Consider the following 26,074-nt stretch of genomic DNA (forward strand, 5'->3'; position numbering starts at 1 on the left):
AAAAATACAGTGTGTAAACAGATTACAAAAACACATACTAAAGTACATGTACAATTACATGTCAGTGTACAAATCAGTGAAGTCAGCAATATCATGCAATATCATATGCTTACAACTTTAAGTTTATACATAATCATGTCTATGCAAACAGTATAATATGGACAGAGGTGAACTTATTATAACGGATTAAATATTATGTATTGTTGCGCAATTCGAAATATTCAGGTAAAAACACGCATAGTCCTCTATAATTAACTGCATTGTCAGGATTATTTATAAAATATTTTACAACGATTTTCCTTCAACGTGATGTGTAGTGATTTTTTTGCAAATCTGTACATGTATATATAGAACTCGTATATATGAAATGTATTTCACTCTCTGTAACAATTTTACAATACATGTACTGACAAAAACTGGATTCTGAGATGCAGGGCTTTGAATTCTACCTTTTACAATTGCTAAAGGGTGTGCAGAAATTATCAGTTTTGTTTAGGACGTACAGTTTTATTAATTGGAAATTTCAAGAAGTCTTGTATAAATCATAGTTCTTTCTAATTTTAATGTAAATAATAATAATTGCCTTATTTGGAGAAGTCGATGATCTGAAGTTACAAAATGACATTATCAAGTGCAGAAATTCAGTCTTGTAACAGCTGTTAAAGATGCATGGACACAGATTTGAAGTAAATTTTTTCTGTATAATATTACGACTTATATAAATTAATAGAATTTCACACAAAAATATATTAAAAATCATTTCATCTAAAAGTTATTAAAATTTCATATTTTTACACCGGTTTCATTTACATATCAATCAAACTCATAAAAAATGTGAAGTTTCAATAACTTTAGGATGAAATGAAATGTTTAATATATTTTTGTGTGAAATGCTATTAAAATATTTAGTCGTGATATTATACAGAAAATTTCACCTTCAAATCTGTGTCAATGTTATCAGTAATATTTATAACATTACATGATGGAAGTTTAATTTTCTTTTTTAATTTTTCAATCTGGTTCTGCCAATTAACCTTTGAATAATTATTTGTAGGTTGCAAGCAATGAAGTGTGTCCCGTAATTATTCTAAAGGTCTTTCTACATGTAATATTACATCAAACAGCGGATTTTTCACCTAGCTGTTTCTTACGTGTAAAATTTACATCGGGCACGGTGTACAAGAAATACGTACTGGTTTGGAGAATCACGACCAGGCCGGGTGGGTGCAGACTTTGGAACAGCGTGGTTGGTGATACATCAGGTAGCAGTAAGTTGAGTAAGTACTGGCCCCATTAGTTGTGATACTTAGTCGATAAATCAGGCGATACGTTCTCAGAAAAAAAGACAGGTATTTATATCTTTGGTTTGAAGGTAGACGCGTTACCGGTGGTGACCATACATAACACTGTAACAATGAAGTTGTGTCATAGACATTTTGTAAACATTAACATGTGCTTTGCTCACGCATCGGGGGTGATTTTGGCATGCATAAAATATTTGAATGATATTAAAAAGAGCTAACTTGTTTAAGATTGAAATGTCTGATTTCAAAATAAAAGTTTTTTGATCAGGTAAATCTTAGAAACACATTATCAGGATGAGCACACTTAATTCACTTTTAAAGTAGCTTAAAACAGTCGGGCATTGTTACTCTTTTTAGTAATCAAAGGTACTTGGGTCTTGGTTTAATAATATATTTTATGGTGAGACCGTTGAGGTGAAGTTAAATACCATCAAAAACACATTTGAAATGTTGATCAGGTAATTCAAACATTCAAGTATCACAAGATATTTCGACTAGCTGTGATGTCATGTGACGTAAAGAGGTTGATGGAGCTTAGGGAGACAACCGAGCGTCTGTTTGAAACTATAGACTTAGTACAATTTTTGAAGAAAGACATTGTAGAGTATTTTCTAGTTGCTTTTAAGATATCTACAACTGAATGCCCAGAAATGATGAAAAACACCTGCCTGATGGTGATGTCCTGTGAATCTGTTTGTAAACAACGCTGGACACTGTGTCCGCCGTCCAGTAGATATATCAGAATGATCAAAAGTAAAATATTATTAAAGAAATGAAATAATGCATTATTTTTCAAACCTCTGTGAAGCTGTAAGAGTTTTTTTTACCATTCTATTATTGTTATTCAGGGTCCCTTGTTCTTCATGTAATACTATGTAGTTATCAAACTTACTACTGTTCTTTCGTGCAGGAGTTGAGGAAGCTTTAAATCTTGCAATATTTTGGGGGCTTAACATTGTTTACAGTAGTAACAAACTGACAATCTATTGATTTGAATAATTATTATGCCATAGTTACAATGTATTGCCAAGGGTTGAACTCCAGATAGTAGATTGTCAAATAAGGAAAGTTTAGAGTATTTTATTTATATTTTCAAAAGTATTAAAAATTTTCAATAAAAATTGAATGAAAAGAGTCTGCATCATGAAAAATATCTTTAAAATGTATCAACTGAAGACTAGCTCCTCTAAAAGATTTGTCAGTAGGGCTGTCACGGGTACCTGAAATGACTTAGAACCGCAGAACAATTCGAGTCAGATACGGTTCCGTTTTTTTTTTAAATTTGGTTTGGTTCCGATTTGTACAATAGAATAGGTTTTACCATAAAAATGGCGTCAAAAACGAGAGATTTGTTAGAACATTGCCATTATAAGATGATTCAAATAATTTGGTACAATTGTTTTCTAGTCAGGAAGTTACTTTAAACTAGTTATTATGTTGCTATTTCTAAGATTAAATGAAAATATTCTTTTTGTTGTTGAAAATAATACAAATCATGAGCTTTTATTCCACTACCTACCCGAATCAAAAAACCCGAAACCGAACCTGAAAAAATCGGAACCGACCTGACCTGAAAAATTTTGGAACCGTGACAGCCCTATTTGTTAGGGTCATTCAGCAAATGTTTAGCAAGAAATTTCAACAGGATTTATTTCTTATCTGTTTTTATAAACTCCACAATGATCAATTTTTCATTGTGTGTACAGATTTCATTCCAAAATTTTCTGTTCTTACAAAGTCTAATATTGAGCTTGCCTCGCAAGCCTCGCTTAACAATTCTCGCTGTGCTCACTATAATAAAATATGTATACCTTATCAATATAATGTCAAAAAGTAAAGGTATGCAGGCTGTGTAATACCGTCTGCTCATCTCCCTTGATTACATGGCTGTTCTTTGAAAATATAATGCTGCACCTACTGATTTTTCTGCACTGGACGTCTCAGAACATTGATTACTTATTGTAAAAACGATCACATCTTGCAAATAATTCATGAAACATAATTTTTAAACAATTTTTCAAACTTTTCAATAACGTGCCTGCAAATAAGTGCAAATACTAAAATTCGATTTAAAATAACAAATTCTGGCCATTCTGACACTCCAAAATTCTAAAGGCATTCCGGGAAAGAATAAGGTATGGTTTTACCGGGTAGCTTTATTGTGCCTAAAAAATGTAATGTCATCAAAAAGTATTGAAACTGACTAAAATATAAGTCAAGTATATGACTGTGATAAATCAGGAAAGAATATGGCATAAAGGATTACCATTCTGCAAATATGACGTCATAAATGTGATGCATTTCTTATCTGTAATTTTTAACAGAAAAAGCCTCAAATTAGCCAATTTCAAGGGTAGTTTTCCTTCAGAAAAAAGAGTCCACATCCATTACCCACTATTATTTTGTGATTTGTTGTGAAAAAAAAAAATAATAAAAAATCACATATCAAAAATAATCTTTGTGGGCGATGTCTGTGGACAACATTTTTTGAAAGAAAATTCCATTGAAAATTGGTGTCTTCTGCAACTTTTGAAGAAAAAATGGGAAAATGCCCATGTTTATGACGTCACAATTAGCAATTAAAAACGTGTGAGAAAAATAATTTGCATGATTTTTTTGCATGAATTTTCAATGACTCGGAAAGCATTAGTTTTCATCTTTTACACCAGTTTCATTTCTTTTTTTAGAAAATCATCAGGCAAGTATTGTATGGAAACCATGCCTTGTTCTTTAAACATTACTTGAATTCTCCCAGAACCATTTATAACCCTGACAGGTCTTTTCAATACCCTATCACAGTTTATGAAACATTTCTTGAATTTATTGAATTTCAGATAACCATGGCAGGTTTGGTGAAGATGTACAATGACCTCATGGAGAAGGCTGGTAGGTTTTCACATTTTATTCATTTAATAGCAGACACCTTAATAACAAAAGTATCAAATAGTGCAAAGACAGAAAATTTAACAGTGATTTGTACTTGTTTGAAAACTCATGATACATTGAGGCTCTGTGTTTATTTTTTAACTGAACTGATTGAAAAATATCTGTTGTCTGTTGTTGTTGTTGTCTTTGTTGTTGTCGACATTGTTGTAATTTTTTTTTTACATTTTCATACCCTAAATGGGCCATATGCAACCAAACAGCAAAAAGTATTCTTGGGTGAATTGGATTGAAGTTTGTTCAAATGAAGTCAGTGTCCCACCATTTTTCAAGAGGAAGATGATTAAGAAAAACATGTAGTGAATATTGGTTGGGATCATTTTAAATTCTTTTTTCTCAAGAACAACTAGGCAACAAGATATTTTTATCATACATTTCAGGGTTTGACATTAAGCTTTTGGAATACTAGACCAGTTTGGCTACTCTGACAAAGTTTTACTAGCCCTGACCCATTAACCACTAGCCCTGACCAAACTTGACAAAAAATATTAAAAGTAAAAAACAGTGATAAATCTTTTTTCTGCCCAGATGATGAGAATTTTATCCATATTTTAAATAACAACATTTTCCCGCATCCCATATCGAAACTAGGTCATAAGCATGTGGCTTGTCATGCAAGTCCTAATTTAATCAACTTGTATACAATATTAATATTGATACACATGTACCATAAAAAAAATGTTCAAAGAATTAAGTATAATAAAAATAGTATTATTATTATAAGTTTTATTGCTATTTACGTGGTTTACTGATGTCGTAAACGTGAATCTTTCGACAAGGACAATCGGAACTACTCAGCCATTTCAATGAAGGATAAAAAGCTTATTGTTTCTTTCTAGGAAAGTGGCCGAGTAGTTACGAATGCCAACAAATAGTGCTTCCGTCATGCTGTCTGTAACATTTGTAGTTTTCTTTCTACAATGCAGTTAGAAACGTATTCATTTTATTTTTTGATCGTCAAGAAATGATTTGTTTAAAAATAAATGATAGGTCCATTTCTTTTTCTTACACGACCAGTCGGTCTAGTACACAGACTTTTTACCCGACCGGACCCTTCATTTAGTAGACTCAGTCGGTCGGACGTGCCTTAATGTCAAACCCTGCATGTACCCTTTTATCCTATGGATATCACTCTTGATATTTCATTTCATATCTCATTGCTGTTATGTCACAATGTTGTTTGCCATTAAGTGGTTGACAGAATTTTTTTTTTTTTTACAAAAGGATGTTTGATATGGAACACTCCTATTCAGAATGTTTCGAAGCATACTCTTAAATATATTGTTAACTGAGCATTCAGTAAGATCCAAAGATACTGAATCTAACATTCTCTCGACTTTCAGTAGTTTTATAATGCATGTAATAAAACAGACAGAAAGAAAAATGAAATCAGAAGAGGATGTGTAAATGATAATTTTTATCTGGTGAACTCCTACAAATATCTGACATTTAAGAAATTGAGGGATTCAATTGACAAATTTCCTCTACTCTCATTTGTATAGCTGTTTATATTTCCATTTCTAATTTTTTTTCTCTGTGATAACTCTTTGAAAGTTAGGGGAAGTTTATTTCTTGATAAATCTGCCGAATGTAAATTAGGCAGGTCGATACATGTAGGTCAGAAGCTAAGGAGGCCTAATACACCTGCAAATCTCGTGTGCAACTGTGTCTGTGTCTGACGCTAAGGAGGCCAAATATGCATGTAAATCTCATGTGGTTGCATTTGTGTTTGACGTCAGTGAACGAGGACTATTGAATTGGCATGGAAGTCCTCATGTAAATTAAATCTATTAATCTACATTTTTAAATTCTGAATTTACAATTTTATTTCACGATGATATGGAAATATAAGGAATCACTGTCTAGTTAGTAAAGTATGCCAGGGCATCAACGATAGTGGGAAACATGGGATAATTTGCATAACTGGCTGTTATGCAAATTATACCATGTTTCCCATTATCATTGATGCCCTGGCATACTATACTAACTAGACAGTGATTCTTTAAGTAATTCATTGAATGGTTCTTGTCTTGAGAGATTGATGGTATGAGTATAGAGCAGCCTGGAGGTTCCCTGTTACCCGTTGACAGATGCACAGAATCTTCCATGATATGTCTCTGTAATCTGAATCTATCAGCTGTCCCTGATCATTGTGAACTAGGGTCTGTAGATCATCTAGAGCTGTTTGTACTTGCATTGTGCCTACATGTTTGTAGCACAAGATCTCTAGCATTTTGAACAGTATCAAGGGTGGGACATTTAATGTAGACTCTTCATTCTGAAGAGCAGACTGCTGATCTGGTATTAATTCACTGATGTAATGGATTCTATTATATAGTGTGATATCCTCTGCTACAGCCTGTCTCATCTTTGTAGACCAGGACTGTCCCCCTACAGCCTCAATATACCTCTCTGTATCTACATGTAACCTAGTATACATCACATATGGCTGTGCTAACTTGACCTTGATCATCTTTATAATATATAAAGCTTCCATGTATCTAAGTTTCTTGTAATAATACATTAAGCTATGTACAACCTGTCAGAAATAAAACCAAACTTGGCTGTCAATTTCAGCATGTAACAGGACATTTTGTCAGCTTTATACCTCAGTTTGTTTGTATGTGTGTAAGTTTCCATGTGTAATATAAAAGCTGTTTGCTGAAGGACATTCGCTGTATGTTTCTTTAGGGTAAGGACTTGGTACTGTGTCAGGAGTGGTGAACCTATTACCTGTTCTATTGTATGTAGATATCTAGTACAGCTTTTTAAGTCCAATATCTGTATTATGTCATCAAGTAATATTTCACCAAATAGATTTCTATCAAATTCATATTCAGAAATCAGAGTTTGTATATCTGCACAGATAGAGAGTCTGGGTTTATAAAGGACATCTATAATATAAGACCTAATGGAGGGAATGTATAGCAGGATTGTTATACCCTTCTCATACAACCCATACAGTCTAATAAATAGTTGATGTTGCGTTTCACCATGAATTTTACTCAGAAACATGTTGTTGACTGGAATGAAAAAGTTAGGACAAACCCCCTCATACACCCATTTGAGAATGAATTTAAAACAGACCCAGAAACCCGCCAGGAGATTTTGTGGACACCAGTGAGGTATTGGTTTTTGTTGAATAACCCAGAAAACTGCTGTCTTCATGTAATAGGAACACAGCAATTTATCATCATCACTTACTCCTTTGTTAATTATTTCTGTTAAGAACAATTTAAGTAAGCCATATGTTAAGAATTGACAGTGATTCATTGCACATACTGGTTTATATTCTGCTTTAGAGAAAGAAACTACATTCATGATCTTCATGAATTCCTAGCTTATGTCCGACTGCTACAAAGTGACATCCATTTTTAACTACCGTAATTTTCGGGTCATAGGTCGATGGGGTATATAGGTCGAAAGGCTCATTTTCAGCCTTAATTTTTGAAAAATCCAAAGATAGGACGAACTTACTATATAGGACGAGGCTTTGTTTCCCGTTTTCTAAAGATTCTTACGCAGATACAACGTATCAGAACAGGTAAACCTCTATAATTACCGGGGTATATCCGTGACATGAACGTATCAAGAAAACAAACAGGTATTTTAATGAGTACAGCATTTAAATAAAGTTTTTAAAAAAATGTAGTTAAAACTTCGTTGAATTGTGTTACTACTTATTTTTCTCCAACTTGCCTGTTCAATGCCTCCGTAGTTTCATACTGTTGTTAAACCAGAGGCATAAATAACACGTAAACACGTTCTTACTTTACAGCTATAATTCGGGAAATACCCGAGAACAAAGATAATAATTCTGATTTCAGAACAACTTGGACACATTCCTAATATATTTTATTCAGACATTATTTACCGGTGGACGACAATTGCTTCGATGTCCGCCATTTTCAGTTTTGTTCTTCAGGGATTTGCTAAAACCCGCAAACGACCTTTGAATGTATATATAAAGCAACAGTAAAGATTTGAAATAATATTACCACGCTATAAGTTTAATTATATATTTAATTGAGAGTACCGGTACATTCACAATTTGACAGTCATTATGAGTTTCACGGCTTTGTTTGTTCAATGATGTGTAACACTAATACCCTAGAACGGCACGTGGATTTGCTAATCATGCCCTGAGGGTATTAAACCAACACAGGTGTTAAAACCTTTGCGTGTACACACAGTGTAAATCCTTTTATCTGTGAGACAATTAAAATTCTGTTAGAAGCCAATCTTTGTATAGCGCTAATTCGTTTGACCGGTATTATAATTAAATGAAATAAAAAAAAAATGTATAGTAATGACTATCGGTTTATTTGGTAATTAAATTTAGGAATTGACTGGCAACAATTTATTTCACTCATTTTACACATAAACAAATATAAGACTGTCACAATAAAAAAAAATAATACTATTTCAATTTATCAATGTACTAATAAATGGTAAAACACTACAGTTGTGAACTTGAAAAAATTTCCGTATTTTAAATTTTGATACGGTTGCGGTTTTACTTTTAGTAAACGGTAGCGACTTCCTAACTTCACAAGATGGCTACCGCATGAAGGCAATGGATAACACGTTGAGAATTATTTACTTGATGAAGCACAGTTTTTTCCTTTGTCATCAACGGATATGTAATGGAATTTATTTTGTAAGAAAGCTATAGAATAAATATTTTATTGTTTACCTGGGCATTAATTTTTCTGCGTAAAATAATGAAAAAAGTTATGAAAGTGGCACAGATTTGCTTTGAAATTGACGTAAATTTTATTGATTTTGGGGCATTTTTCGTAAACTTGAGCCTTAGAAAGGTCGAATTCGTATATTGGGCGACCTCAGCGGTTCTGAGAAAAAAAGTATCGACCTATAATCCGAAAATAACGGTACTTCGTCAACAACATGAGGCTGGAGCCATGCCTGACATCTGTCTATCCATGAGGAGGCAGATGGAGGCCAAAAGTCACTGACAAAACAGAGAGCATTATCAAATTCTTGTGTTCCAATTGTTCCATTGGCACAGGGTCCATGTTGAGTGGAAGTTGATGGGGATACAAAACATGTGAACTGTCTGTATATAGAACTAGATATATAATATCTGTTATTCATTCTAACACAAGCTCTCCTGGACTTCTTCTGTCCATGCTTGGTGACAGTAAATGTAATAAAGTGAATCCTGGTGGACTATCAGAACAGTCACAGAGGATCAGTGTCTGTCTGTGTGTGTTGTAATACTGAGACTGAGATAATTCCCAGATCACATGGTGATTATTTGGCCAAATCATAATGTCTACATCTGATCCTTTCAGTCTGAATCCTTCTCTTTGACTCCCACTCACCATCATACTGAGCTGATGACTTTCTTTCACTTTATTGTCCACTATATCCCTGATGTCCATGACATCTCTCCTCATGGCCACAAGTTGTGATGTCCCTACTTTTTGACTCAGTCCCACAAACACTGCATGACTCTGATATGTGTTCTATGGCTGTCCTTCTGGTGTTGAATAAAGTGGAATTTTAATCTTGTATGATGATTGTTTTACTTTTGTAAATCAACATAATTATCTTCATTGATTGGTTTATTTACTTATGTTTTATTATTTTTTTTTTTTTGTTTTCTAGAAATTGTATTATTTTTATTTTAATTTTATTCATAGAAGAATAATTTTATTAATCAATTCATTCATTTTTCAAAAATAAAAAAAGAAAGAAATGTGTCTTATATTTAATGATTAATTTTTTTGGTACCAGATGGTTTAATACTATGATGTAAAAAGTTGAAATTAATTTTTCTGTCAACAAAATGCACTGATTCAGATTATCTAAACATTATTATAATTATGCATTCCTGTCATTAAAACTTACATTTGTGAGTTTCTAATGAAGCCCATTTTGATATAAAAAGTTTCAGGTTTTATAAATAGTATGGAAAAATTCCAAGATATCCACTTTCCTTTTATAGTACTGATATTACTTGTACCATTTAAGATATTGTACAATAATTTTATTCAAACAATAAACCACCTTTAATCAGTATATCAAAAATATATGAATGAAAAATGAGCAATTTTGTATCTCTTCTACAACTAGTTGTTATTATTGAGTTAAGCCTTTCCAAGTTAATTTTATAATTTATGAACATTAATTTGCGTGATTTGTTCAATGATAATATTTACCAGTATTCAAATTATTTTTTGTTGTAAACTTAATTGAATTTTTTTGCCATATTTAAATCTTATGAAAAATAAATATCAAGATGAAAGTGATTTACCAAAAAGTTACATTTAAAGTGTAAAAAAGTCAACTTAATTATACCATAGCTCAGTAAGATGCTTCATGACCTCCCCCTCCCCTCTTATTTTTTTGCAATTTTGAGTTGTGTCACATGAGTTCTTATCTAAAATTTACTTCTCAAAAAATCCTTTATATAGTAAATTTCATGAGTCACATACCTTAAGACATAAGTTTTGATATAGAATACTTCTTAGCTCGATCAGCTTGACAAAATTGAGATGAGCTTATGTTATACCTGTAGCATTAGTCATGATTAGTAACAGCGTTAGCATCGGTGTCCTGGTGTCTTTAAGGAGCAGGGTCTATTCCCAAGTCACTATAAGTCCTACCTAGGGATAGAAACAACCAGACTTGCTTTGGATCTGACCTACATTTTCCAGATGAGTGACCAGAGGTCTGCTCAACAGAGCGAGTGCATGCAAACTTTTCTATGGAAGGTATAAGTAATTTTGGGAAGCGCTGGCGAATGTTTGTTATGTTGAACAGGATCATGGTTGAAGTTTTTTGAGCAGTTCCATTCCCAATCAACAAAAATTTTTCTTTGACTGTGCATGGACATTGACTCTTATTAGGACTAAATAAGACTCCACAGTATTTATATTTAAATAAACATGTTACATATTGACAATATCTTTCCTTTTTATGTGTTATAATCTACCATTAATTTTGTTCATCTTCAGATCCACGAGTGGACGGTTGGTTTATGATGTCCACTCCCTGGCCCAGCCTCATCATCTGTGTGGCCTACTTTGTGTTTGTTAAGATGGGACCCACCATTATGGCCAACAGAGAACCGTTTGAGATGAAGAAGATTCTGATTGTCTACAACTTCTGTATGGTTCTCTTATCAACCTACTGCTTTGTGGAGGTGAGTTTATAAAATCAGTTCTGGATATACCTGTACATTAAATTCATAATAAATCTATTTTACCATTTTCAAGATCATTTACCATATCATATTGTAAAGAATTATTAAACTTAGAAAATATATATTAGGCTCTGTTTTTGTTTCTGATGCTTACAAATTTCAATGAGAATTTTCTTTTTCTCAGTTTCTGCTGGCTGGGTGGCTAAATGGGTACAGTCTGAGATGTCAACCTGTAGATTACTCAGAGAAAGGATTAAGGGTCTGTATCATACAAAGATTTTAATGCTAGGGTCTGTATCATACAAAGGTTTTAATGTTAGGGTCTGTATCGTACAAAGGTTTTAATGCTAGGGTCTGTATCATACAAAGGTTTTAATGCTAGGGTCTGTATCATACAAAGGTTTTAATGCTAGAGTCTGTATGATACAAAGGTTTTAATGTTAGGGTCTCTATCATACAAATGTTTTAATGCTAGGGTCTGTATCATACAACAGTTTTAATGCTAGGGTCTGTATCACACAAAAGTTTTAATGCTAGAGTCTGTATTATACAAAGGTTTTAATGCTAGAGTCTGTATCATATAGCTAGATTCTGTATCATACAAAGGTTTTAATGCTAGGGTCTGTATCATACAAAGGTTTTAATGTGAGGGTCTGTATCACACAAAGGTTTTAATGCTAGGGACTGTATCATACAAAGGTTTAAATGCTAGGGTCTGTATCACACAAAGGTTTCAATGTGAGGTCTGTATCATACAGAGGTATTAATGATAGTGTTTGTATCATACAAAGATTTTAATGCTAAGGTCTGTATTATACAAAGACTTTAATGCTAGAGTCTGCATCACACAAAGGTTTTAATGCTAGGGTCTGTTTCACAAAAAGGTTTTAATGCTAGGGTCTGTATCACACAAAGGTTTTAATGCTAGGGTCTGTATCATACAAAGTTTTTAATGTTAGGGTCTGTATCATACAAAGACTTTAATGATAGGTGTATCATACAAAGGTTTTAATGATGGGGTCTGTATCATACAGAGGTTTTAATGCTAGGGTCTGTATCATACAAAGGTTTTAATGTTAGGGTCTGTATCATACAGAGGTTTTAATACTAGGGTCTGTATCATACAAAGGTTTTAATGCTAGGGTCTGTATGATACAAAGACTTTAATGCTAGGGTCTGTATCGCACAAAGATTTTAATGCTAGGGTCTGTATCACACAAAGGTTTTAATGTTGGGGTATGTTTCATACAAAGGTTTTAATGCTGGGGTATGTATCATACAAAGGTTTTAATGTTAGGGTCTGTATCATACAAAGGTTTTAATGCTAGGGTCTGTATCATACAAAGACTTTAATGCTAGGTGTATCATACAAAGGTTTTAATGCTAGGGTCTGTATCATACAAAGGTTTTAATGCTAGAGTCTGTATGATACAAAGGTTTTAATGTTAGGGTCTGTATCATACAAATGTTTTAATGCTAGGGTCTGTATCATACAACAGTTTTAATGCTAGGGTCTGTATCACACAAAAGTTTTAATGCTAGAGTCTGTATTATACAAAGGTTTTAATGCTAGAGTCTGTATCATACAGCTAGATTCTGTATCATACAAAGGTTTTTATGGTAGGGTCTGTATCATACAAAGGTTTTAATGTGAGGGTCTGTATCACACAAAGGTTTTAATGCTAGGGACTGTATTATACAAAGGTTTAAATGCTAGGGTCTGTATCACACAAAGGGTTCAATGTGAGGTCTGTATCATACAGAGGTATTAATGATAGTGTTTGTATCATACAAAGGTTTTAATGCTAAGGTCTGTATTATACAAAGACTTTAATGCTAGAGTCTGCATCACACAAAGGTTTTAATGCTAGGGTCTGTTTCACAAAAAGGTTTTAATGCTAGGGTCTGTATCATACAAAGACTTTAATGCTAGGTGTATCATACAAAGGTTTTAATGTTAGGGTCTGTATCATACAGAGGTTTTAATTCTAGGGTCTGTATGATACAAAGACTTTAATGCTAGGGTCTGTTTCATGCAAAGGTTTTAATGCTAGGGTCTGTATGATACATGTACAAAGGTTTTAATGCTAGGATCTGTGTCATACAAAGGTTTTAATGCTAGGGTGTGTATGATACAAAGGTTTTTATGCAAGGGTCTGTGTCATGCAAAGGTTTTAATGCTAGGGTCTGCATCATACAGAGGTTTTAATGCTGGGGTCTGTATCACACAAAGGTTTTATTGCTAGGGTCTGTATTATAAATCATTTTCATTATGCTGTCCCTGGTCCATCATGGCATTAATGTTTTTAAGTCTTGTCCTTGGCCTTATAAATTAGTATTCTTTTGAATAACAATAACTAATACCAGCTATAACTCATGTTATAACGGAGGTTTTATTTATTTTCAGATGCTGAAAGTCTGCTGGATGTTTTATTTTTCTAAATTTATTGAACTTTTTGACACGGTAAGTTTTCTTCAATCTTCAACTTGTAATTCTAGAAGATTTGTTATCATACAAGATTACCATTTCAACAATAGAATGAAAAAAAAAACAATTCAGCCTCTGAATGTAAAACTGAAGTCAATATTTTCAGGTTTTCTTTGTGATGAGGAAGAAGTTTAACCAGGCCTCATTTTTACATGTTTTTCACCATGGAATTATGCCCTTCTCCTGGTGGTTTGGAGTCAAATTTGTAGGAGGTAATTCGGTAGATTTTTCATTCTCTCTAATTGTTGTGCATAAAAATCTTAATTTTGAATTTGCCCAGGTCACAGGAAATTGTCCTCGACCTCAAGCATTTGTTATTGACCTCAGCTTTTGTCCTTGAAGTAATTTAAAATTGAATTTTTGTACCTTTCCCTGACCCTGTGTATTTTGACTTTTAGGTGGGTTTGGCACCTTCCACTCGATGCTGAATTCCTTTATACACCTGGTAATGTACACTTACTATGGTATGGCAGCCTTGGGTCCTCAGTACCAGAAATACCTCTGGTGGAAAAAGTATATGACATCTATGCAGATAGTAAGTGGGTCACAATCAATTTTATGTCAAGTGATAAGTGCATAAGGCTATCTAAATTTAATTCCCTGGTTCTCAGGCCAATTTTCTCCAAAACAGATGCGGGAGGGTGGCATTTTATTTTTCATTTTATTGGCAATAAAGTAGATGAGGAAGGTATTTTTTTAAATTTTAATTTCCGAATTTTCTTCAACATAAAGATAATTTTTTAATCACAGATATTCTTTCCATTTCTGGTCAAAATTTCTGCTTTATCCATTACTTAACAGCGTGTAAACATTGTAGGTAATGTCCTGGAATGTATTTTCAAACGAAGTAGCCAAAATCTCATTGTAAATGGCTACCGGAAGTGATATTTGTATACTAAACTACGAAACAAATGATGTCGGAATTTTTTTTCCCGGATTGGTCTCCGCAAGACCAACTTTTTATTTTATCAAAAATACGATAAAATCGGCAATGCGACTACCTCAAAACGGATGTGCGCGGGCCTGAGAACCAAGATTTCAATTTTATATGGCCTAATTTATCTTCTTTCTTTTGGTTTCCCAAGAGTAACATTTACATATCAGTTAATGTAACAATTCCATTGTTTTTATATTAGTATGAGGGTATGTTTTTTGTGTCTTCTCTTAAACCTAGGAAAGGAAATGTGACTTTATAACCATTTAAGTAAATTAATTTGTGAAGGGTGTTAATTCGTGAATGAGGGAATCCCACAAATTCCATGAAAATTGAGCGACCATAATAATTAATGATTCCACAAAAGTTAGTTTCATCTAATCGTAGTTGCAGAACTGTTTATTAGTCTTTGACCCTAAAGCTACAGATCCTTTAATGCAAAAAAAAGTAAAAATACAATGTAAGACTTTTTTCGCACTGTTTTGGGAGAATTTCTCCACTTCCCATCATTGGTAAATCACATTTTAAGGAAATTTGTATATTTTACTCACCTCATGACCCTATTAGGTGGTCTTTACAAGTGATAAACTCGCTTGATTTAGAATGGAGAATTCAAATCAAGCTACTTTATTGCCTAAAGAGGAGACTATGTATAAAGAATTTTAAACAGATGGATAGAATATACAAATTCATTTAAAAATGTGTCTGGAATAAGGAAGAGAAAGAAAGATGATTTACCAACGCTGGAAAGGGAAGAAATGCTCCCAAACTGTGGGCAAGAAATTTTGTGCCAAAAAATGCACTTTTTTGCATTACAGCATCTGTAGCCTTATGGTCAAAGACTAATTTTAAAACCACAACAGTCCTGCAGCTATTCCAATTCATAATTTTGTTAACTGATAAATAAATGCTATAAAGTTGACTTAAGTCATACACAAATTTACATGTTAACACATTAATAAGGAATCTTTTTTTATCTAACAGACCCAGTTTATCCTGGTAACGATCCATTCTATACAGCTGTTGTTTATTGACTGTAACTACCCCACACTGTTTGTTTACTGGATTCTAGCCTACGCTGTTATATTCCTCATCATGTTCGCAGACTTCTACAGAAACGCCTATAAAAAACCAAAGACCAACGGAGCTGTTACCAATGGAGTCAAAGCCAAATCTAATTAACACATGCTTTAATTAGAAATATTTCAATTATAGCTCTTACCTTATCCATTCGTTTATTTATAATATTTTTTTGTTAGCTATGACTTGTAAGTTAATTTTACATTTCTCCAATTTTAGACACCACCTCATGCATAAATTGTTAACTATGTTCATAGTTCCAGCAGTATGTACCCCATAATCTGCATGAATGTTAAAAATGATAATTAGAAATAGAAACAGTTTTAAGTTCATTCTTTGTCAAAGGTTTTTTTTTATAATCTTTGATTCGACAAATCAGCTTTTATAATATGTCTTTAACGTGTAGATACATTTATTATATGATGTTGATGTTAAGGTTTTAGAAATCCCCTTCTGTAGGCATAACTTTACCAAATGAATTCAAATTTATTCTAATTATGCCTTAAAAATATGATGTTGTGCTTGATATATGTGAAAAAGCAGGGATCATTTATCAGAAAGATATCTGTGGTTACAAAACTAGGATTGATTATGATACAAGTGATTGACACATGTGACACAACAGAGCAACCATGAAATCCTCAGCTGTGACCAATTTATGTTTAGTATTCTCCTTATTTAGATCATTATTAATTACAAAATGGACCAATCAGAAATATCAGATTTATGTAAGTTGTCGATTGGCTGTGAGAGGTTTTACTGGGATTATGTAAGAACCAATCAGAACTGTTTGATATCCTATTGTTGATTGGTAGTTGGAGTATCATTACCAAATATGACCAATCAGAATTGTTAAATATCCTCTTTTTGATTGGTAGTGAGATGTGTTATTTGGAATATGTAACCAATCAGGTCTGTTATTTATCATTTTGTTGATTGGCCATATAAGTTTTACTGGGATTATCTAAGAACCAATCACAACTGTTAGATTTCTTGATTTCTTTGTTTTGGTTCTCACTGGGCTCTGACCTCTATGATTATTTGTTATTGATTGAGTGTTCAAGATTGTAATCAGGGTATCATAGAAGCTTTACCCTGTCTTTGTTTTTTTACCTCTAGAAATTTCAGGGATTCACTATTAAGTTTCTTCTGATGTATTCTTCTGATTCTTAATTAGAACTAGCTTATAATCAGCTTTAAATGATTTTCTTAATCTTGGAATCTGGATAATTCCTATATTTGTTTGTACATGTTAATGTTTCATTATGTATAGTCATAATACTTAAACAGTTGACGGGTTGTAAATCTGTGTTGATTATATGTCCCGGTCCTTATTGTATGGAAAACAATTGTAACAATCCTAAGTTAAATCTGAGGTTGACCAGTCTGATTATATGTGCATAGTTGATTCAACTGTAATATTTTAAAGCTTCTTAAGATTTTACAATATATTGACAGACATGTGATATAATCTCATTATATTTATCTGAGTCATGTACAGCTCTGAACAAAGAAAAATATATTTTAAACTCTGCATAATACTTTGAAGGATTATCCAAAGACGGAAAAAGAATTCTTATATTGATAATGTGTATTGAAGTCAATAATAGATATGAAACATGTGAAAAAGAATCTGAATGTTAGATATGTCGACTTATCAGATGATTTTTTATTCATTATAAAAGGTTGTCTAAATGCTGTGCCATTTTTAAACCCCAAGCATGCATGCATCATATGGAAGAATTTCTGTGTGATGACACTGATGTTTAGTTTTTACCATCATGTTAAATGAAGAGAATTAAATTTTGATATTGCTGTAGATTTTGTACTTCATTTTGCTATATGAAAAAATATTACATTTTATTTAATAATGATATTGCTTTGGTTGTTTATTCATATAAAGAATCACAGAAACAATTGAGAGGAATGGATTCTGTAGACAGTGTATTGTTTGTGAGTATTTAATATTGTGAAAGATCTCGTAGACTTTCATTAAATATGAAAATAATGAACAGTAATCAAGGTCAAATCTCATTCAAACAATAAAATTGTGAGCAGATATAACACGTCTCTATAAACATCAGAGATTATTTGTAATGGAAGGATATGGAGATTATGAACAGTATTCAATATTAAAGTCCATAAAACAATGCAAAACAGGAACAAAGCAAACACAGACCTCCAAAACTTCAGCGATGGGATCAGGTGCCATGGAGGAGTTGGCATCCCACAGTGTGCTCCTTGTCATGATCGGGAAATAACGGGAAAATCCGTCGTCAATTCAGTGTATAAATAATGGACTAACAATCAGTATGAAAAATGTCAGTCAGCATTTGACTCAATGATAAATTGTATTTGCTGACAAGGTCATTGTATCGACAATAGAACTTACGAAATGATGACTTTGAACGAAACAATAAATGAATCTTGTGTGGGCTGAAGCTTTTTAAGCACAGGGTTAAAATGACAATGATGTTAGTGATACTGAATCTAGCTACATCTTGTGTTATTTATTGAGGTATATTGATTGAAATGTATAAGTTTGTGACTGCCCCAAAAAATAGTTGAAATTTTTATTATATACTCTACAGAAAATATGATTACATATTCTTTCTCGTCTTGAAAAGACAAAAAAAATGATATATAGAACATCAATATAGGATAACAAACAAAAAAATTGACCCCTGAAACCTTTTTAATTTTAAGGAACTTCTTGTGACCTTAATTTCCACATTGAAATAATTCCTTTTTAGGGATGAAATTTTTATTTGTGGAGCTATCTTAATGTGCCTTATATCATTTTCTTTGTCTCAATGTGACGAGAAAGAATATGTAATAACTTTTATCATAAGACATCTTTTAAGATTTTTATGCCCTTAAAACTCTGAATTTGGACTTAGATTTTTTTTTCACACTCTAAAAAATGCTCATAGGGTCTAAACCTCCCTTTAAATAAAGATTTTATATTATCTTTTGTATAAACAATTTCTGCTTTTTAAGATGAACATAATATGTAAAGTATATCTATATAGTTGGAAAATTATAGAAATCAGCCCCAAAAAGCATTTTCAATAGCGCACTGAAAATTTTCTAAGTCCAAATTAAAGGTGTTTAGGGGCTGAAATTTTTATTATATACTCTACAGAAAATATGATTACATATTCTTTCTCGTCTTGAAAAGAAAAAAAATGATATATAGAACATCAACATAGGATAACAAACAAAAAAAATTGACCCCTTGAAACTTTTTAATTTTAAGGAACTTCTTGTGACCTTAATTTCCACATTGAGATAATTCCTTTTTAGGGATGAAATTTTTATTTGTGGAGCTATCTTAATGTGCCTTATATCATTTTCTTTGTCTCAATGTGACGAGAAAGAATATGTAATAACTTTTATCATAAGACAACTTTTGAGATTTTTATGCCCCTAAAACTCTGAATTTGGACTCAGAATTTTTTTTCACACTCTAAAAAATGCTCATAGGGTCTAAACCTCCCTTTAAATAAAGATTTTATATTATCTTTTGTATAAACAATTACTGCTTTTTAAGATGAACATAATATGTAAAGTATATCTATATAGTTGGAGAATTATAGAAATCAGCCCCAAAAAGCATTTTCAATAGCGCACTGAAAATTTTCTAAGTCCAAATTAAAGGAGTTTAGGGGCTGAAATTTTTATTATATACTCTACAGAAAATATGATTACATATTCTTTCTCGTCTTGAAAAGACGAAAAAAATGATATATAGAACATCAATATAGGATAACAAACAAAAAAATTGACCCCTTGAAACCCTTTTAATTTTAAGGAACTTCTTGTGACCTTAATTTTCACATTGAAATAATTCCTTTTTAGGGATGAAATTTTTATTTGTGGAGCTATCTTAATGTGCCTTATATCATTTTCTTTGTCTCAATGTGACGAGAAAGAATATGTAATAACTTTTATCATAAGACATCTTTTAAGATTTTTATGCCCCTAAAACTCTGAATTTGGACTTAGAATTTTTTTTCACACTCTAAAAAATGCTCATAGGGTCTAAACCTCCCTTTAAATAAAGATTTTATATTATCTTTTGTATAAACAATTACTGCTTTTTAAGATGAACATAATATGTAAAGTATATCTATATAGTTGGAAAATTATAGAAATCAGCCCCAAAAAGCATTTTCAATAGCGCATCAATGTGACGAGAAAGAATATGTAATAACTTTTATCATAAGACATCTTTTAAGATTTTTATGCCCTCAAAACTTTTAAATTTGGACTTAGAATTTTTTCGCACAAAATTGAAAGAGTTTAGGGGATGAAATTTTTATTATCTATCCTACAAAAAACCTGATTACATATTCTTTCTCGTCTTGAAAAGACGAAAAAAATTATATATACAACTTTTAGATAGGGTCTGAAATAAAAAGCCGTGACCATTTTATGTTTAGTACTCTCCTTATTTATGTCATTATTAAAAAACTATGGAATGGACCAATCGGAAATATCAGATTTATGTAAGTTGATTGGCCGTTAGAGGTTCAACTGGGAATATCTAAGAACCAATCAAAACTGTTTGATGTCCTATTGTTGATTGGTAGTTAGAGTATTATTTAAGAAATAAACAACGTTATTCAGTGAACATGGCGTTATGAATAGCAATTGCTCTGCTGGCATATTCCATGATGCGCGCTAGCGCATCATGGAAAATATGCCAGCAGAGCAGTTGCTATTCATAATGCCATGTTCACTGAATAATCGTTGTTTATTACTTATATTTGCATTCTTTGATTTTTTTAAAGAATATCAGAGGAAATCCTGACTTACATGAGGACGCGGCTTCTTGTCTTCAGTAATGAAAAACATACGGCTTTAAAATCAGTACACCTGATCAATGATCCTTTACTCTAATAAATCACAAACAATTTATAAAGTATTCCCCTCTCAAACAGTTATCTGGATACAAGCAGCGCCATCATCACATTCTCTTTTAAATTTTTGTTTTGATGCAGTTGTGACGTCATCGATCAACGTTATTGAAACCCTCTGACAAAAATCAATAATTTAACACTGATGAAAAATGAAGATGCTTTTATAATGATTATTATTCCAGAATGCTTTTCTATGATTTTTTTTTAGCTTTTCATATTTATTTTTAATAGCTGAAATCATTCTTGAAGTAGAAAATTTCCTCTTTCTGAGTGTTATTACCCAAGTGTGAAGAGTTATCTTTCTTTGTACAAATATATATGATATGAAAAAATAAAAATATGGCAGTTATCTAAAATTTTAAAAAGTTTTATTATACAATTAAATACAATGACCAAAATTGAATTTTTAAAGGTATAAATCAGCAATTTTATATATCCTGAATTTCTTTTTTTTTTAAAGAATATTATTAAAAACTTATTTTTATTCCTTTTATGAAACATTTCATATATATACTTCTCAGCACGTTTTTTACTTGTAGTAGAATTTGTTCTACACGAAAGTGATAAAGCAATTGCACTCATATCAAAAGCAATTGCGTCTATAGTCCTATAAACGCAGTTGATGACTACACGTTCATAGTGGGAGAGAGCAGTGGATATGCAAATATTGGGAAGTATGACCAATCAGAATTGTTAAATATCCTCTTTTTGATAGGTAGTGAGATGTTTTATTGTAAATATCTAACCAATCAGAACTGTTATATATCTTTTTGTTGATTGGCATGTCTAGATTTTACTAGGATTATCTAAGAGCCAATCACAACTGTTAGATTTCTTTTAGTTGACTGGTCATATAATTTTACTGGGATTATTTAAGAGCCAATCAGAACTGTTAGATAACTTGATTTCTTTGTTTGGTTCTCAGTGGGCTCTGACCTCTATGATTATTTGTTGTTGATTGTGTGTTCAAGACTGTAATCAGGGTGTCATAGAAGCTTTACCATGTCTTTGTTTTCATACCTCTAGAACTTTCAGGGATTCATTATAAATGTTTCTTCTGATGTATTCTTTTGATTCTTAATTAAAAGTAGCTTAAAATTAGCTTTAAATGATTTTCTTCATCATAGAATCAGGATAATTCCTATTTGTTTGTACATGTAAATGTTTCTTTATGTTTAGTCTTGATACTTAAACAGTTGACGGGTTGTAAGTCTGTGTTGATTGTATGTCCCGGTCCTTATTGTATGGAAAACAATTGTAACAGACCTAAGTTGATTCTGAGGTTGAAAAACCTGATTATATGTGCGTAGTTGATTCAACTGTAATATTTAAAAGTTCCTTAAGATTTTACAATATATTGACAGACATGTGATATAATCTCATTATTTAAATCTGAGTCATGTACAGCTCTGAAGTCTGAACAAAGAAAAAATATTTTAAACTCTGCATAATACTTTGAAGGATTATCCAAAGAGGGTAAAAGAATTCTTATATTGATAATGTTTATTGAAGTCAATAATAGATATGAAACATGTGAAAAAGAATCTGAATTTTAGAGATATCAACTTATCAGATGATTTTTTATTGATTATAAAAGATTGTCTAAATGCTGTGCCATTTTTAAACCCCAAGCATGAATTTATGTTGATATTTAGTTTTTACCATCATGTTAAATGAAGAGAATTTAATTTTGATATTGCTGTAGATTTTGTACTTCATTTTGCTATATGAAAAATATTACATTTAATTTAATAATGATATTGCTTTGGTTGTTTATTCATATAAAGAATCACAGAAACAATTGAGAGAAATGGATTCTGTAGACAGTGTATTGTTTGTGAGTATTTAATATTGTGAAAGATTTTGTAGACTTTCATTAAATATGAAAATAATGAACAGTAATCAAGGTCAAATCTCATTCAAACAATATAATTGTGAGTAGATATAACACATGTCTCTATAAACATCAGATATTATTTGTAATGGAAGGATATGGAGATAATGAACAGTATTCAATATTAAACAGATAGAACACATGTCTCTATAAACTTGTAATGGAAGGATATGGAGATAATGAACAGTATCCAATATTAAAGTCCATAAAACACTACAAAAGAGGAGCAGAGCAACCACAGACTTCCAAAATTTCAGAGGTGGGATCAGGTACCATGGAGGAGTTTGCATCCCACAGTGTGCTCCTTGTCATGATCGGTAAATAACGGGAAATACGTTGTCAATTCAGTGCATAAATAATGGACTAAGAATTGGTGTGAAAAATGTCAGCCAGTATTTGACTCAATGATAAATTGCATTTGCTGACAAGGTCATTCTATGGACCATAGAACTAAAACATCATGACTCCTTTAGGACAACCCATGCCTTTTTTAAGTGGCAAATCCATCGTGAAACTTCATTTCAGAAAAGTCTACTGAGATGAATACACCGTTATTGTGTTCCAACTTATTGGGGGGGGGGGGTGTGATGGCTTGTCTGGTCTGCTGTCTGTATTGTATTCAGCCCTAAAAAAGGGTATAATAGGCAGTCTCCCGAGGACAGAAAGCTCAGTTTCATACGAGTAATGAACAATGCAGTATCATTCCGGATTACTGAGACAGACAGGACACGGTTGGACTTATCATAAAGGCCTATTACGTAAAAAAGGACACGGAGTAGCCGGTTCCATCATCACTGGATTGGTGGGAGCCCTTCCCTTGGATAATTTTTCACCGGGAACTCCTGCTAAACAATTACTCAAATTGAGTAGGGTTTTAACTCACATGAAACCTCAAAAAGGAGGTAATTTTTTAAAAGTTCATCTCGGGAGCGGTTCCTAACTTACCCCTAGGATTGACTCTCAAAGACGCGGCCTATTTTTGGCATCGGGAGACAAAAAGGTCGAGGATTTGTCAAAGATGTTCTCAAGCATGGAAAAAAACAAGCCATCATGGCCGGAGTGAAGATAGGCAGAGATGTAATGAGAAAAAGAAAAAACATCCGAAATGCTGTGTTAACCCACGGACTCACTGCTGCTAGAAATACAGGCCTATTTGCTCTCAATCGAGGCACCTCTTTACCCTTTAGAAAAAGGGAAAGGACGAAGAAGAAGAAGAAGAAGAAGAAGAAGAAGAAGAAGAAAGCAGATAGGAAGAGGGAGAATCCTGTTAGCCCGAGGAGGTCCTAAGAGAAAAAAAACAAGGAGGAGGAAGGGCAAAGAAAAAAAGGAGCTTAGATGTGTTTGACTGAGAGAGAGAGTATAAATAGGACAGTCCAGTGAACAGAAGGTTCATTTATAAAAACTTAATCCTAGTAGACACATCGTGTTACAGCCCGATTCCTGTGCCTGTGGGATGAACAATTTACAGTTGTTCCAAGTCCCTCCTACCAATATTGCTTTAGAAGAGTCGAATTGGGAAGAATATTATCCTATTTCCAGTACTTTAGATTCCGACACCGCTCCCATCGAATTTGAAATTAAAGGACAAGGAGACCAATATCTGGATTTATCTCAAACTTATCTTCAAATGGTCTGTCACTTTACTCAAAATGATCGAAGTGCTCTGGCTGGAGATCCGGCTAAAATAGCTCCGGTGAATGATATCTTACATTCCATGTTTTCGGAAATCGATCTCAGTCTGAATGGAAATTTTATCACTCCGGGGACGGATACTTATCCTTACAAAGCTTATCTGGAGAAATAACTCTCTTACAAACCCAGAACTTTAATGACTCAGATGAGAGCGTGTAGTCTATGGAAAAAAGATACGGCCGGACATATGGACGAAGTGGGATTAGACCCTCTGGGGGTCTCCGGCCTGGCTGCTAGTAGGAGTTTTGGTGTAGCTCATGATACAGTGGTCATTAACAAACCCATCCTCACAGAGTACCCGGACGATTCTAAAAACGAAGGATTCAGAAAACGTCAGCAAGCTATCGATGGGAGTAAGAAAATCAGTTTGCTGGATCGTTTACATCTGGATTTGTTTCAATAAGATCGATTTCTGCCCAATGAAGTCGACGTCCGTTTGAGATTTAATCGAGCTAGACCTGCTTTCTACATGATGACCAATCAAGCCAATACGGGAAAAATTAAGATCTTGAGTATGGTCTTGTGGGTGAGAAAAGTCAAACCTGCCCCTACTTTGATGCATCAAATCAATCAGAGTTTGAATACTCACAGAGCCAAATATCCCTTGAGAAGAGTGGAAGTGAAAACCTTTACCATTGCCACAGGAACTCAGTCTAAGATTACAGATCATCTGTTTCAAGGTCAGATGCCTAAACGTCTCATTTTAGGCTTTGTGGAGAATGCGGCGTTTAACGGAGATAAAACTAAAAATCCCTTTCATTTTCAAAACTTTGGGATTAAGAAATTAGATGTCAGTATCAACAGACAGACCATGAGTACTCAATTGTTTTGAAGCTAATTTCAACGACAATTTATATCTGAGATCTTATCTCAGTCTGTATCAAGCCCTTGGAAAATTAGGAAAAGATTGATCTCCAGACATTACCCTAGAGGAGTATAAAAGCGGCTACACTCTATGGGGCTGGGATTTCACTAAAGATCAAGAAGCGCAATCGGATAAATTCCACATCATAGAAACAGGAAATCTGAGAGTAGAAGTGCAGTTTACCAACAGTACGGCTGACACCATAAATTGTGTGGTGTATGCAGCATTCGATAACGTCTTAGAAATTAACAAACAGAGAGAAGTTAGCATTGATTACTAATGGATACGGGACAATTGAGAGAAGTCTTATCCAGAGAATTCAAGAGTTCTTTTGGGGCGTGTATCCTGTAGATTTATTACCGGATCAATTAAGACCGGGAGAAAAAGCTGTCGTGGTGAATACAGATCCTCAAGATTGACCTGGAGAACATTGGGTGTGTCTGTATGTGAGCAATCCCGTGGTAGAATATTTCGATTCTTATGGATTTCCTCCCTTACAAAAAGAAATTCAAGACTTTATCCAGCGTCATGCCCACCAATGGATTTATAATCCGTATCGCTATCAAGACTTGAATACCGATGTGTGTGGACAATATTGCGTGTATTATTTACATCAAAGAGACAAAAAAAGAAAGAAAACCGTCGAGTGGTTATTCCCCTTTGACCAGAGTACGGCTTTACAAAGGGACAGATACGTGGACGTTTGGTTTAAAAACACTTATCATAAATTACCTACGGGTCATGGACAAAAGTGTCAATGCTTTTATCAAAATGTATT

General features: G+C 33.0%; 1 protein-coding gene across 1 annotated transcript; it reads left to right on the plus strand.

Annotated features, from left to right (window-relative positions):
* Positions 1-1,171: 1,171 nt before the first annotated feature.
* LOC134241040 (elongation of very long chain fatty acids protein 7-like) lies at positions 1,172-17,792 on the plus strand. The gene is made up of 8 exons (XM_062723136.1): positions 1,172-1,277; positions 4,139-4,190; positions 11,231-11,418; positions 11,603-11,677; positions 13,826-13,882; positions 14,013-14,118; positions 14,305-14,441; positions 15,825-17,792. Exons 2-8 carry the CDS (start codon positions 4,145-4,147, stop codon positions 16,020-16,022), a joined length of 807 nt encoding a protein of 268 aa, XP_062579120.1. The 5' UTR covers positions 1,172-1,277; positions 4,139-4,144; the 3' UTR covers positions 16,023-17,792.
* Positions 17,793-26,074: the final 8,282 nt, after the last annotated feature.

The sequence above is a fragment of the Saccostrea cucullata genome, unplaced genomic scaffold (assembly GCF_032062105.1).
Source record: "Saccostrea cucullata isolate Sc308-1 unplaced genomic scaffold, CSIRO_AGI_Scuc_v1 ctg3125, whole genome shotgun sequence".
Classification (NCBI taxonomy): Eukaryota; Metazoa; Mollusca; class Bivalvia; order Ostreida; family Ostreidae; genus Saccostrea; species Saccostrea cuccullata.

Bases quoted from the DNA above. Each gene is read 5' to 3' on its own strand.
- LOC134241040 (XM_062723136.1), top strand. From the start codon at position 4,145: ATGGCAGGTTTGGTGAAGATGTACAATGACCTCATGGAGAAGGCTG. The intron at 14,119-14,304 runs GTAATTCGGTAG...TTTGACTTTTAG, and splicing joins TGGAGTCAAATTTGTAGGAG to GTGGGTTTGGCACCTTCCAC. The intron at 14,442-15,824 runs GTAAGTGGGTCA...TTTATCTAACAG, and splicing joins ATATGACATCTATGCAGATA to ACCCAGTTTATCCTGGTAAC.